This window comes from Somniosus microcephalus, chromosome 19 (genome assembly GCF_052327205.1).
Source record: "Somniosus microcephalus isolate GS21.2 chromosome 19, FLI_Smic_1.0, whole genome shotgun sequence".
In the NCBI taxonomy this organism is placed as follows: domain Eukaryota; kingdom Metazoa; phylum Chordata; class Chondrichthyes; order Squaliformes; family Somniosidae; genus Somniosus; species Somniosus microcephalus.
In genome coordinates, this window is record NC_141005.1 from 68,050,754 (window position 1) to 68,066,845 (window position 16,092).

Genomic DNA, 16,092 nt, shown 5'->3' on the forward strand with positions numbered 1-16,092 from the left:
AAAAGTCAAAGACTGATATGCTTGTACCATAGATATGACCAGAGTTATCTTCGAAGCACAGAAACACTTGGCAACAGGAAAGTCAGCCAACAAGACGCGTAAACTCGCCAATGGCCCACTGTGCCGACCAGAGCCAGACAAGCAACCCTACCCATGGCACGGTAAAGGTTAAAGGTCTGAATCTGTCCCTTTCTCATTTCCCCCCACCCTCCCCCCCCATTTCTCCTTCAATGAGAACCAACTACACTCAATGCATGCTCATAATGTATCCTCAGAATTTTCCTGTGTACAATACATGGTTCTTTTTTCTGTTTCCTGGGAATTTTTTCTCAAGAGAATGTACAGGAACAAAATATCTCTAGTATTTTGATTTGCTGCCACAGGAATGCACAGAGTAAAATGTCGGCCATGATTATAATTCTGAGCTGCATAATTTTTTGATCCAAAATTATCCTCGTCACTCTTCTCTAAATCCTTTGCAATACATCAGTGTCCTGTTGCATCTGAACTGTAACAGTACTCTAAATAAAGCCTGACCAGTATATTTTACAAGGTTAAAATAACTTGTCAGCTTGTAAAAAAAAAAAAAATGACCTTGAAAGTTATCAAGTGCTCAGTTAGTCATGTTAATAGCAGACTCACATTGCCAGGATGTTTGCAGTGAATGGTACCTTTGCCAATACACACTTATCTGTTCTCTACATGTACTTTCTCTTTCCTCTGCCAGTGTGCATTATCTTGTGTTTTTTTAAAATTCATTCACGGGATGTGGGCGTCGTTGCCAAGACCAGCATTTATTGCCCGTCCCTATGTGTGTTTCTATGGCAAATGCTGTTGATCCGCCCTCCTACTTAATTCGTACAAATCCCTTTGAATGCTATTAAAATATAGAACTGATTTTCCTGGCCCAAGTGCCTGTCCGAGAGGCACAGCCCATGGGAAATTTGGGTGTAGATCCATAAAGCCAGGTCTCCACTTCCATAGCATTGCTCCCGAATTGGCTGTAGCACAGTGCCACCTACCTTGGAGATGCAGATCAGGAATTGGGAGGACTTAATTCAAGACAAGTATATCGTATATAGGTAATTTAGGCGTGACCGGAAAGTATAACAGGGAGTAAGTGTGACACTTGGAAGTAGTGCACATTATACACAAGAGCTATATGTTTGACATATTCCCACTAGGACAGACCTATGTGGCATTTCACAAGTTACTGCTTTGCTCCATGCTCTTCAGCTACTATGACTACAACCATGACATGTGTATAGAGTCTTTAATGTAGAAAAATGTCCCAAGGCATTTCAGAGAAGTGTAATCAGACAAAAATGGATGCCAAGCAAAGGAGGAGATATTAGGAGGGCCACAAAAAGCTTGTTCGAAGAGGTTGGTTTTAAGAAGCATCTTAACGAAGGAGAGGGAGGTGCGAAGGCTGAGAGGTTTACGGATGGAATTCCAGAGCACAAAGCCTAGACGTTTGAAGGCACAGTTGGCAGTGGTAGAGCAAAAGGAGAGTGGAGCTGCACAAGAGGAATGCAGAGTTCTTGCATGGTGGGGGGGCGTGGCAGGCTGGATTGTAGGACTGAAAGATACAGAGATAAGAAGGACGAGGCCATGAAGGGATTTAAACGCAAGGATGAAAATTTAAAACTTCAGCATTGGGGGACTGGGAGCCAACGTAAGTCAGTGAGGACAAAATAGCCTGAGCTCCCCAGTGACTCGGTTGGTAAATGTATTACACTGTGTGGTATTGAGCCATACAAGCCAGGTAGTCCCAGGTTTGATTCCTGGTATGAGCTGAGTTGGCCCAGTTTGAACAGGGGCAGCAGTGGGTGCTCTACTATTGGCCTCAACATCTCTGAGAAGAAAAGAAACCGCAGGGTCCTGATCACTGTCCAGTGATCCCTGCTGGAAGTACATGTCCAGTGACCACATGACCCAGCTCAACTGCAGTGCCTCCCACAGTCTACCAAGCTGCCTAGATTTGCACTTGGTGAACTGCAGGTTGAAAGAAGTACTGAAGGGCAGCAGGTGTTTATGGAGCCCTATATTAATCACTGCCTTCAGGAACAACAACAACTTGTATTTATATAGCACCTTTAACGGAGTAAAACGTCCCAAGGTGCTTGACGGGAGCGTTATAAAACAAAATGTGACACCAAGCCAAATAAGGAGATACTAGGGCATACGACCAAGAGCTTGGTCAAAGAGGTAGGTTTTCAGGAGCGTCTTAAAGGAGAACAGGAGGTAGAGAGGTGGAGAGGTTTAGGGAGGGAATTCCAGAGCTTAGGGCCTTGGCAACTGAAGGCACGGCCACCAATGGTGGAGCGATTAAAATCGGGGACACTCGAGACCAGAATTAGAGGAGCGCAGATATCTCTCAGGGTTGTGGGGCTGAAGGAGATTACAGAGATGGGGAGGGGCAAGGCCATGGAGCGATTTGAAAATGAGGGTGGGAATTTTAAAATCGAGGCGTTGCTTAACTGGGTGCCAATGTAGGTCAGCGAGCGCAGGGGTGATGGGCGAACAGGACTTGGTGCGAGTTAGGATACAGGTGGCAGAGCTTTGGATGACCAAGGAAAGGATAGATTAAGGGCAGAAAATTTAGTCACGTACTCTTGGTCATGCGAATGTCACCACATGATTAATGCAACAGTCTAGATGAAAGCAGTCATATAGAATCATAGAAACTTCCAGCACAGAAGGAGGCCTTTGGCCCGTCGTGCCTGTGCTGGCTCTTTGAAAGAGCAGTCGTGCTTAGTCCCACACCCTTGCTTTTTGTCCGTAGCTCTGTAAGTTCCTCATCCTCAAGTACCTGTCCAACTCCCTTTTAAAATGATTAATGAAATCCACCACCTTTTCAGGTAGAGCATTCCAGATCCCGACAACTTTGAGTGAAAAAAATTCTCACCTCCCCTCTAGATTTTTTGCCAATGATATTGACCCACTCACCCAAGAGAACAGTTTTTCTCTCTCTAATCTATCAAAACCTCTCCTCATCTTGAAAACCTCTATTAGGTCACCTCTTAACCTTCTCTGTTGCAAGGAGAACTGTTCTAACTTTCCCAACCTTTCCTCATAACTGAAGTTCCTCATCCCAGGTAACATCCTGGTAAACTTCCTCTGTACCCTTTCTAAGGCCTTTACATCTTTCCTGAAGTGTGGTGCTCAGAATTGTTCACAATACTCCAGTTGAGGCCTAACCAGTGATTTATAAAGTTCTAGCATGATCTCTTTGCTTTTGTATTCTATTCCTCTGTTATAACCCATATGATTTTTTAACCACCTTATTAACTTGCCCTGCCACCTTTTAAGGATTTTTGTATATGAACAGCAAGGTCTCTCTGCTCATCCACTCTTTTCAAAATCGTGCCATTTATAGTTTACTGTCTTTCCATATTAGTCCTCCCAAAGTGCATCACTTCACACCTCTCCGCATTGAACTCCATCTGCCATGCTTCTGCTCATTTCACCATCCCATCTATGTCCTCCTGAACAACTATCCTCATCACTAGCTAAACGTTACCAAGTTTTGCATTATCTGTAATCTTTAAAATGCTCCCTACACCAGAATCTAGGTCGTTGATAAAAATTGAAAAGAGTAATGGACCCAAAACTGACCCTTTGGGAGCACCACTGCAAACCACCTCCCAGTCTGAAAAGCCTCCATCCACCACCATCTTTTGCTTCCTGTCATTGAGCCAATTCCATATCCATGCCATCAGTTTCCCCTTCATTCCATGGGCTTCCTTTCTTAACAAGCCTCCTGTGACACTTTGTTGAATGCCTTCCGAAAGTCCATATATACAACATCTACTGCAGAGGATATAATGGCGTGGAAGAACTACCTTGATCAACCTTCTCTGTCACCTCATCGAAGAATTCAATCAAGTTAGTCGGACACAATTTGCCTTTAACAAATCCACGCTGGCTCTCCTTGATTAACCCGTACCTTTCTAAATGAAAGTTTATTTTGTCCCTGATAATGGTTTCCAGTAACTTCCCCACCACCGATGTTAGGCTGACTAGCCTGTAGTTTCCTGGTTTATCCCTTTCCCCTTTCTTGAATAGTGGTATAACATTAGCAACCCTCCAGTCCTCCGGCACTGCTCCTGTATCCATTGAGGATTGAAATATTGTGACCAATGCCTCTGCTATTTCTACCTTTTGCTTCTTTCAGTAACCTAGAATACATTCCATCCAGACCAGGTGACTTACCAATTTTCAGTAATGTTAATCTTTTTAATACTTCTTCTCTATTACTATCCTGACCATAACTTCCCTCTCCTCTTTCAGCGTAACCTTCATATCATCCACTTCCTTTGTGAAGACAGATGCAATATACTCATTTAATACTTTAACCATGTCCTCTGCCTCTACATGAAGATTTCCCTTTGGGTCCTTAAAAGCCCAACTTTTTCCCTAGCTAATTGCTTACACTTTGAGGCAGAAATTCTGGTCCCTACGGGCGTGTACACGCTGTGTACTCACCCGTAGGGCCAATGGAAATGCCGGTTTCAGGCATGCACTGGAAACTGGCATTTCCGATCTGTCAAGAAAGCTCTTGACAGATCCTCCGGCTGCCCTGGAGCAGGGCCTCTGCAGGCGGAGAGTTCTGTTTTTTGGAGACCCTCCGCCCGCAGAAAACACTTACAATTCTTGCGCCTGGTAAAGGCAGGCGCAAGGCCTGCTTTTACCAGGATAAGAGTTGAAAAAAGTAAAAAATAAAAAAAATTCCCACTGATTTATCATTTAAAAATACTTTAAAGAAAGGTAAGTTTATTTTTAGCCCCGTTAACTTAAAATTTTTTTTTCCAAAAATAACATTTTTGTTTCAAATACTTAATTTATGTAATTTAAAGTCATTTTAAAAATGTGATTTAAAAAAAAAAAAAATTATTTTGAAGTTTTATTATGTTTTCGGGGTGATCTTTATTCATATATTTGATATATGTCTGATTGGCTCCCCATGGCCCACGTGATCCCAGGGACGCTGCAAACCGCCTGCGCCCCTGGGATGTGTGTGCCCTGCACACCGGCAGTTTGGAGAGGCCCAGCAGCGGAACTCTGCGCCTCCCGGGAGCCCTCCGGTCCAGGCGCAGATTTTTCCAGATCGCAGCCCTCCGCCCGCGGGAGGCCTGCGAATGGAATTTCTGGGCCTATATGTTTACTTCTCTTGACCTTCCATATTAACTTTTTCAATTCCCTCCTGTACATTCCATAATCTTCCCGGTTATTAACTGAATCTTGTTCCTGACATTTGTCATAAGCCTCCCTTTTCTCTGTATTATTAACTTTTATTTCTATCGTTATCCAGGGTGCATTAGCTTTGGATGCTCTACCTTTTCCCTTCAAAGGAATATGCCTAGTTTGTACCTGAACTATCTCTTCCCTGAATGCCCTCCGTTGCTTCGTTACTGCTTTACCCTGCAATCGCCTTTTCCAATCTATCTGTTTGAGGTCCCTTCTTAAATCACTGAAATTAGCTCTTCTCCAGTTGAGCATTTTTACCTTCGATATTTTCTGGCTTCTTTCCATCATTATTCTAAGCTGAATTATGTTGTGGACACTGTTAGCTAGATGATCTCCTACTGTAACACACTCCTCTTGCTGCTACTTTATTTCCCAGAACCAGATCCAACACTGCTTCCTTCCTTGTTGGACTGAAGACATATTGCTCGAGAAAGTTCTCCTGTACACATACCAAAAATTCCTCTCCTTCCCTACCCATAGCACTATGTTTTTCCCAGTCTATTTTAGGGTAATTAAAGTCTTCTAATATTACTACTCTATTTTTGTTACACACCTTTAAAATTTGCCAACAAATTTGCTCATCTATCTCTTCCTCAGTGTACAGAGCTCTATATAAAAAGAAGTCCCAGCAATGTAACCGCTCCCCCTCTGTTTCTTAACTCAAGCCAAATAGATTAGTCTTAGAACCATCTAGTACATCCTTTCTATTCTATATAATGGGGAACTACAATCCATCATTTCTGTACAATCTTTGAATTCTGTTTGGAATAAGTGGTTACCTTTGATAGGCTGATCAGCTTTTTTTTTAATCTCCATGCCTTACAGGGCAATAGAACAATATTTGTGAGCTTGTATGTGTTTCCTAACCACTAACACCTGTGTTGTGACACATGAGCAGACATAGTCTCTGGAATAAACAGCTGGAGGATGATTCGTCTCCCCCCCCCGGCCATTGTAAATGACATACTAGGCAGTACTTTTATGTGTGAACGGCACATTGAGGTCCTGATGTGACAATGCAAACTGCAATAGTGATGCTTTGGTGGTAGTGATGGCGTTTGTATATTTGTGATACTTCCACAGATCAGCAAGTGTCGTGATAGACAGTAACAGATGGCAAGCTTCTGTGCTGGCATCCCTTGATTTGAGCTGGTGTGTTATTCTACTGTAATATTTAAACATACTATGATACTTCACTATGTATTACCTGGGAATAGCAGATCCTGTGTATATTGCAGAATTACTTGTGCTAAAATTCATTAAATGTGATTGTAATGGCCTTTTTCAATTAACTTCCCATACCCTGCTTCAACAAGTGATTATCAGGCCAACAATATGATAGCTTGTTGAGGTAACCAGATGGTAACCAGTCCTCACTCACTAACCAAGCTACAGGCTTTCAGGCCAACTCCCAGAAGCAATGGATTAGACAGTGTCGTGTACAATGAGCCAGAGGACTTTACTGTAAAAAGACCAGAAAAATTGACACTGTTTGGGTTGTGAGCTGTGCTAAATTAAACTAAGCAGAGCAGACATTAACTAGCGTTGGAGTTTAGACTGGCTGTGCGGATTGCCATCTGTGTGGGGGGAGGCACAGATGGAAGATATTTTTTTTTTACACAGCTAACAGATTCTATCCAGAATCTGGACATTAAACAAAAAAAGATTAGCAGCAAGGAGATCCTGTCAATAATGGAATTCTTCACTGATTATTGATGGTCTTTACATTGAAAGTAAAGAGATTTGAATTACTTGAAGTCAACTGTGGTTTGGTGAGACGGGTATGAGTACTCTTGGTTTTCCAAGATTGACAACAGTGAGAAAACTGACTCTCTGGTTTTTTGATCCTGCCTTTCATAAAATAAACTTTTTTTTTAACTGAACCCAACATCACCTGATTACAAAATTTACTACAGCAATTTCTGAAGAAATTCTAAAGAAGTTTCTTTTGAAAGATGCCGTTTGAAATTACTGTGGTAAAGCTTGTGTCCAGGCAATGTTTGACTCCGCATCGACAGATCAAAGAATAGGCACCTTTATGATGAAAAAACAACTGCCTGATTTTGGCCTTGTTTCTTCCTCTCTTTTTCTCCTTCACCATTCTTTAGATTAAGAAAAATCTACGGCTGACACTGTGCAAGGGAAATAAGGTAAACTGTACAGTTTTATGGCTTGCTGGAAGCTCAGGTGCACCACATCAGAAAGGGTACTGAATTCTGTGTATAATGGGAGTGATTGGGCAGCACCCATTGAAGTTCTGTGCAGTGGGAGGAATGGGGATCATCTGTTGTAATTCTGTGTAATAACCGGGCTAGAAGGAGCATCTTTTGGAATTCTAAGTATGTTGAAAGTCTCTTTAGTTTCTTTTTATTTTTATTTAGGCTGTGGAGCAGTTGAACATTAAGACCAAGAGTTACAAAGACCTGCTAAGTGATGAATCCTTTAATCGGCGAGACATCATCACACTGCAGGTATGGAGCTTTCCCTTCTTTCACTCTATAGAGCCAGTATCTGTGAGTCAGTAATCGGGCAGCTCACCATTCTGCATTATACAAGTTTTTATGTAAACCTGCTGTTCCCATCAAAACCTCATAGGGGTCTAATGCGTCCTGCTGCATTAGGGCTGTGAGTAGGAAAGCAACCCATCCTATGGGGGCACAGGAAAAAGAGAAACAAGCAAGAAAGGTATACTTAAATTTATATATTGTCTTATGGCGCCTCTCAAAATGATTCACATATGTTATGCAATGAACTATCTTGAAGTGCAGTAATTGTTATTATGTAGACAAATGTGGTTGCTGTTTTGTGTATAGCAAGATCCCACAAACAACAATGAGATGAACAACCAGTTAATATGTTTTTGTCTGTGTTGATTGAGGGAGCAAAGTTAGCCAGGACACTGGGAAAAGTCTGTTCTTCAAATAGTGCTATGGGATCTGTGCACTAGCTTTTAGTGATTTGTGTACATGAAAACCTAAATCTTTTTGCACCTCCACAGCTCCCAGTCTCTCATCATTAAGAAAATATTCCAATTTATCTTTCTCAGATCTAAATTGGATGACCTCACAGTTTCCCACATTGAAATCCATCTGCCATAGTTTTCCTGGATGGCTAATGGAATGTTGGCCTTTATCTGACTCTATGACAGGGATTGTAATTCAAAAGTGAGGAATTGCTGCTTCAGTTGTGCAGAGCCTTGGTCCGACCCCATCTGGAGCACTGAATTCAGTTTTGGGCACCGTACCTTGGGAAAGATGGATTGGCCTTGGAGGGGGTACAGTGCAAATTTACCAGAGTTATACTGGGGCTTAAAGGGTTAAAATATAAGGACAGGTTGCATCAATTTGGTTTGTATTTTCTTGAGTTTAGAAGGTTGAGGGGCGATCTAATTGAGGTGTTTAGAATTATTAAGGGATTCAATAAGGTAGATACAGAGAAACAATTTCCTCTGGTGGGGGAATCCAGAACAAGCAGGCATATTCCTAAAATTAGAGTGAGGCCATTTAGGAGTGAAATCAGGAAGCACTTTTTCACACCAAGGGCAGTGGAAATCTGGCAATCACTCTCCCTAAAGGCTGTGGATGCTGGGATAATTGAAATATTCAAGACTGAGGTTCATAGACTTTTGTTAGGTAAGGATATGGAACAAAGGTGGGTAAATAAAGTTGAGGTACAGATCATTGTTATATATGTGCATCAATGGCCCAGAAATTCGGGTCGGGGGCTTCCCGCGGGTGCAAGCCCCCGACCTGCACTTACCTAGTGCGCCGGCCGTTGAGCTGTGGGCCCACGTGGGATTCCGATCCTGGGCCTCCTCCAACTGCCGGCGCGCAGTGCTTGCGTATCCCAGGGGCGCAGTTAGTTCGATGCGTCCCCTGGGATCACCTGGGCCATGGAGAGCCAATGGTAGCAGGGAATGCTTCATTCATAAGTTTGACCGGAAGAGCTGTCAAACCTATAAATACTATAAGCCCCAAAACATCACTAAAACCTCAAATAATTTTTTTTTTAAATCACATTTTTAAAATAACTATAAATTACATGAAATAACTATTTTAAACAATTTAAATTTTTGAAAAAATTAATTACATTTTCTAACTGGGCTAAAAATAAACTTACCTTTCTTTAAAGTATTTAAACCTGTGGAAAAAAGTTTTAATTTTAATTAATTCACCACTTACCTTGTTAAAAGCAGGCCTTGCGCCTGCTTTTTATATGTGTAACTCCTGGAGACTTACCCTCCCGGAGAAACATGCAAAAAAAACGTAATGCGCACGCGCTGCCTCTCCGGCGCACGCGTTCGACCACTGAACGGGGGAACGGAAGTGCCGGTTTCCCGCACATGCGCAGTGCATGCATGAAACCAGCACTTTCGTTGGGCCTACGCGTGAGTACCCCGTGCGTACTCACGCGTTGGGACCCGAATTTCTGGGCCAATATATGTGCAACATATAATTTGATGCACATAGCTTCATCACACCAGAATAATGGCCCAGAAATTAGGCTCGGGGGCTTGCCGCGCGTGCAAGCCCCCGATGAGCACTTACCCGGCGCGCCTGCCGTTCGGCTCCCGGGACGCTTGCAATTCCTGTTTTCAGTTGATTACTCCCGGGCAGCGTCTGATGTCGCGCCGCCCAGGAGTGCAGCCAGCGTGAAGCCTCGAGCGCGGAGTCTAAGTTAGACACGCCCCTTGAGGTCTCCTTAACATAGGCCACGCCCCCAATTTTTAACACAAGCTACAAAGCAATTCTACATGCAGAGCAGCATTTTAAAGACATTTTTTGTATTTTTTATTAATCTTTAGGTAACTTTTATAAAGTTTTAAATACTTTTAAATTATTTTGAAGAATGTAAAGTAGTTTTAAACAGAATTAAAGCGTAGTTATTTTGATGAGCCGGCTGAGATCACGTGGGCACTGGGCAACCAATGGGAGGTTGCAAAAGTTCATTCATGAGTTTGATCGTAAGAACTGTCAAACTCATGAAAACTCAGGGCGCCCAAAACAGCACTTAAACTACAAATAAAAGTTAAAAAAACACCCCACTAAATAAATGAACTATGAATAACTGTAAAAAAAACTATTTTAAACAATTAATCAAATTTAAAAAAAAAATAATTTTTTAACAAATAGGTTCTAAAAATACACTTACCTTACTGTAAATTCTTTAAAAATAATAAACCTGTGGGGAAAAAAAATTCTAAATTGTATTAATAGACCACTTACCTGTAAAACTAAGTACTTACGTCTGGTATTTTCAAGCGTAAAAACCGGAGGCCTTTACGCACGGGCAACTCTTTACAAAAAAAGGAAATTCAGCGCGCACGCGCTGCCTGATACGTCGTACGCATTCCGCCTCTTAACCCCTTGGGTCAGAGGAGAGGAAATGCCGGTTTTCCCCGCATGCGCTGTGCATGCTGAAAACCGGCAATTCCTCCGGGCCTACGCGTGAGTACCCCGTCCGTACTCACGCGTTGGGACAGGAATTACTGGCCCTATAACTGTATGCTGATGAGGAAGGAATTTTAAAAAATGATTTTAAAAAGTGGTGAAATAGCACATCATAATGTGTACTGATAATTCTGCCTTTTAATACTATGTACTTCAAATTATTCAATATATATCCTAGGTTTTTAGAAAAAATGTAGTGCTGTGTGTGTAAAACTATGTGCTTTTAAAGACTATTGACATCCATCCCTTGATCTTCCTAGTAGAAACTGAAGCTCTGAGCTTCTTGTGTTTGATCTTAGCAAGTCCTATGCTGCAGATTTTCCAGCCTGTTAACAATATTGCAATAAATTCTGCTCTGCAAGTGATATCTTCAAGAAGGTTTTGTGACCTTTAAGATTGGGACTCTTCTCATCAGTTTTTTGGAAAGTCGCAAAAAATAAATTGCATGTGTGATCAATTCACTAGGTTTTAAGATAGCCCTTGAGGGTTATAGTACAGGATTTTCTGAGTGCCAGTGCAACAATATGAGAAAAACCTTCCAAACAAAATACTGCACATGCTGGAAATCTGAAAACAACAACTGAAAAGGCTGGAAATATTCAGCAGGTCAGGCAGCATCTGTGGAGAAACAGAAGTCAGCCCTTCCAGAAAGTCTCTGTGCATCTCTCAAATTCACCTTTATAATTTTTACAAGTAGCTCACAAGTTGCACTCATCAGTGCAGCTTCTAATTTCAAGGCTGCATGATTGCATAGAAGATAAAATGCTCCATATAAGCTGGTGTGAAAATGACCTGGCAATCACACTAATTAGGTTTTAAATATAATGATTCTGCTGGACGGATGCAAAGTGTGAAACTGCATGCGTTCTTATCCTGATAGTCGAGGAATAAAGCGAAAGTGCTTGATGTGGATAAAATTAAATGCTGGCACAGGATCAGACGTTATATAATATAAATATATATATATATAATATATAGTTGGACACTGTCAATCTGAGATATATCATGCAGAGAATATCCTCAGGATTAGAAGAATTCAGATAACCTGGATCCTGTACTGTAAAAAGCTGAATTGGATCACTGGAACAAAAGTAAGATACTGCAGGTGCTGGAAATACTCAGCAGGTCAGGTAGCATCGTGGAGAGAGAAACAGAGTTAACGTTTCAGGTCGATGACCCTTCATCAGAACTGGCAAAAGTTAGAGGTGAAACAGGTTAATAAGCAAGTAGAGAGGCAGGGAAAGAGGGAGAAAAGAACAAAAGGGAAGGTTTGTGATAAGGTGTAAGGCAGGAGTGATTAAATGACAAAATGGATGATGGTGCAAGGCCAAAGAGGGTGGTAGAAGGGCAAGTAAAGAATCAAAAGATGGATCTAGAGGAGCTGTAAATGGCAACAGCAGAACCATTACCAGCAGCTGCTGTCTGGGGAAAAAATGGGAGCAGTGGCTATGATGTAATGGGACAAATAAAGAAACAAAAGATGGGTCCAGAGGAGCTGTAAATGGCAACTGAGTAGATTGGGCCTATACTCTCTGGAGTTTACAAGAATGAGAGGCAATCTCATTGAAACATATAAGAGGGAATTAGATATATTTAGATATTAGATATATTTCTACGGGCAAAAGGGGTTAAGGGTTACGGAGAGAAGGCGGGGACGGGATACTGAATTAAAGGATCAGCCATGATCTCATTGAATGGCGGAGCAGGCACGAAGGGCCGAATGGCCTACTCCTGCTCCTATCTTCTATGTATCTATGTATTCTGAGGGGGATTGACAGGATAGATGCTGAGAGATTGTTTCCTCTGGCTGGAGAGTCTAGAACTAGGGGTCATAGTGTCAGGATAAGGGGTCGTTTGGCCTTAGAAGACTGAGATGAGGAGGAATTTCTTCACTCAGAGGATTGTGAATCTTTGGAATTCTCTGCCCCAAAGAGCTGTGAATGCTCAGTCGTTGAAAAGAAAGCAAGAAAGAAGAACTTGCATTTTTTTTCTCGTTTATGGGATGTGGGCGTTGCTGGCAAGGCCAGCATTTATTGCCCATCCCTAATTGCTCTTGAGAAGGTGGTGGTGAGCCGCCTTCTTGAACCACTGCAGTCCGTGTGGTGAAGGTACTCCCACAGTGCTGTTAGGTAGGGAGTTCCAGGATTTTGACCCAGCGACAATGAAGGATGGTGTCTGACTTGGAGGGTAATTTGGAGGTGGTGGTGTTCCCACGCACCTGCTGCCCTTGTCCTTCTAGGTGGAAGAGGTCGCGGATTTGGGAGGTGCTGCCGAAGATGCCTTGGCGAGTTACTGCAGTGCATCTTGTAGATGGTACACACTGTAGCCACGGTACGCCGGTGGTGGAGGGAGTGAATGTTTAAGGTGGTGGATGGGGTGCCAATCAAGCGAGCTGCTTTGTCCTGGTTGGTGTCAAGCTTCTTGAGTGTTGTTGGAGCTGCACTCATCCAGGCAAGTGGAGAGTATTCCATCACACTCCTTACTTGTGCCTTGTAGATGGTGGAAAGGCTTTGGGGAGTCAGGAGGTGAGTCACTCACCACAGCATATCTAGCCTCTGACCTGCTCTTGTTGCCACAGTATTTATGTGGCTGGTCCAGTTAAGTTTCTGGTGAATGGTGACTCCCCAGGATGTTGATGGTGGGAGATTCGGCAATGGTAATGCCGTTGAATGTCAAGGGGAGGTGGTTAGACTATCGCTTGTTGGAGATAGTCATTGCCTGGCACTTCTGTGGTGCAAATGTTACCTGCCACTTACCAGCTCAAGCCTGAACATCGTCCAGGTCTTGTTGCATGCGGGCATGGACTGCTTCATTATCTGAGGAGTTGTGAATGGCACTGAACACTGTGCAGTCGTCAGCGAACATCCACATTTCTGACCTTATGTTGGAGGGAAGGTCATTGATGAAGCAGCTGAAGATGGTTGGGCCTAGGACACTGCCCTGAGGAACTCCTGCAGCAATGTCCTGGGGCTGTGATGATTGACCTTCAACCACCACAACCATCTTCCTTTGTGCTAAGTATGACTTCAGCCAGTGGAGTGTTTCCCCCCGATTCCCATTGACTTCAGTTTTACTAGGGCTCCTTGATGCCACACTCGGTCAAATGCTGTCTTGATGTCAAGGGCAGTCATTCTCACCTCACATCGGGAATTCAACTCCTTGGTCCATGTTTGGACCAAGGCTGTAATGAGGTCAGGAGCCGAGCGGTCTTGTCCTAACCCAAACTGGGCATCAGTGAGCAGGTTATTGGTGAGTAAGTGCCGCTTGATGGCACTTTCGATGACATTTTCCATCACTTTGCTGATGATTGAGAGTAGACTGATGGGGCGGTAATTGGCCGGGTTGGATTTGTCCTGCTTTTTGTGGACAGGACATAGCTGTGAAGTTTTCCACATTGTCGGATAGACGCCAGTGTTGTAGCTGTACTGGAACAGTTTGGCTAGAGGCGCAGCTTGTTCTGGAGCACAAGTCTTCACGCTAGCCGGGATGTTGTCGGGGCCCAGAGCCTTTGCTGTATCCAGTGCGCTCAGACGTTTCTTGCTACCACGTGGAGTGAATCGAATTGGCTGAAGACTGGCTTCTGTGATATAGCACCTTTCCCGACCACCAGATGTCCCAAAGCACTTTACAGTCAATGAAGTACGTTTGAAATGCAGTCACTGTTGTAATGTAGGAAATGCGGCAGCCAATTTGCACACAGCAAGCTCCCACAAACAGCAATGTGATAATGGCCAAATAATTTGTTTTTGTTATGTTGATTGAGGGATAAATGTTGGCCAGGACATCGGGGAGAGCTCCTCTGCTCTTCTTCGAAATAGTGCCATGGAATCTTGTACGTCCACCTGAGAGGGCAGACGGGGCCTTGGTTTAACGTCTCATCCGAAAGACGACGCCTCCAACAGTGCAGTTGAGTATATTCAAGGCTGAGATAGATGGATTTTTGGACTCTAGAGGAACCAAGGGATATGGGGATCTGGCAGGAAAGTGGAGTTGAGGTGGATGATCAGCCATGACCTTATTGAATGGCGGAGCCGGCTCGAGGGGCCGTATGGCCTACTCCTGCTCCTATTTCTTATGTTCTTATGTAACAGTAATTGGGCAAGTAAACTGGAATATTGACCCTGGGGGACCAGTGAACAACCAAATCAACAACACCATTTGATCAGGAATCAGGAGTATTATCACCGTTGAACTATATCCGTTGTATTGCATGTATAACATTTTCAGTGCCATACTTTTACGAAGAGAACTGGACTTTTGATGAAGTGTCACTCAATCTGCTAAACACATGTGACCTGTTTCCAAATAAACAAATATCTCATTATTATGATTCAATCTTAAAGATACCAAGATTCCAAGTAGTCAAGGAATTCTACATTAGCTCTCGAGTAAGAAAATAGACAAGCTTAAGCTGTCCAGAAAGCAATTTTTGTCATCCAAACTGCATTTTTTAAGCTTCTATTTTCTCGTTTGATTTTTCTCCTTCTAGCTTTTTGCTCTGTTTTCTATTGGCTCTTTTAATGCTTTTTCTTCTCAATCATGGTCCCGTCTTTCTTTTAAATTCACGTGGCAGTGTTTGTTGCCACTGTATAGCACCATTCAGAATGGTTACACAATATTATTCAGTGAAAATAATCAAGCAGTGCACTGATATGAAAACACAAGATCATTGAATGCCAAAGAAACATTTTGTGCTGATCTAGACCAGCAAAAGTAGTTCTGACGTCAGGCTAGTGGAACTTCTGACATTGGAAAAAGTTGCCTTTTTAAAATGAAAAAAGTATCTTAAGCTATATCTATGTAAAAAAAAGGATTGTTCTGGAACGTGGTGTGTCTAATAGCTAAGCATCTCTATAAAATTCCCAGGGAAGCTGTTGGACAAGACATTTTAGTGACTGTTAGATGAAACAAAATTGGAGTTCTGTACTGAGTCTTCCTTCGTTTGAGGCCTCACTATACTAACCGACAGGTGGCCTGCTCTCAGTCTTCTGCTGATGTCGCTCTTGATCTGGTTGTTAGGTACACTTAAGAATGGCACAGCACAACTCTCCCTCTTATTCTCATCACTGTGGAGAAGTGGTTCACCTCCACTGAGCATCTGAGTTCCAGTAGACATGATCAGGATTTGAATCCTCCCGCACTCTGGCATGGTACCTCAGAGCTACACTATATTGTGGCAGTAGTTTGATGTTTATCGAAGTTTAAAGTGGTATAAAAGTAGAATCCAGAGACTGTACTGGACCCTTCAATTTCCTCCATACCATAAACAACATAAACAAAAATAATAGCTTAGTGTAGATATGATTTAACAAAAAAATCTGAGATGCACTTTTATGGTTTATAATCTTGTGAACCAGGCTGAGGTTCAGAAATGTTGCTGTTAAATTAATTT

At 42.7% G+C, this 16,092-nt stretch overlaps 1 protein-coding gene across 2 annotated transcripts in view; it reads left to right on the plus strand.

Moving 5' to 3' along the window:
* ppil2 (peptidylprolyl isomerase (cyclophilin)-like 2) overlaps positions 1-16,092 on the plus strand; it is a 189,277-nt gene that overhangs the window by 76,034 nt on the left and 97,151 nt on the right. For both annotated transcript variants that reach the window (XM_085961988.1, XM_085961989.1), the window contains one exon: positions 7,632-7,721. In XM_085961988.1, the coding sequence (XP_085818114.1) occupies positions 7,632-7,721 (90 nt within the window). The remainder of the gene's footprint in view (positions 1-7,631; positions 7,722-16,092) is intronic.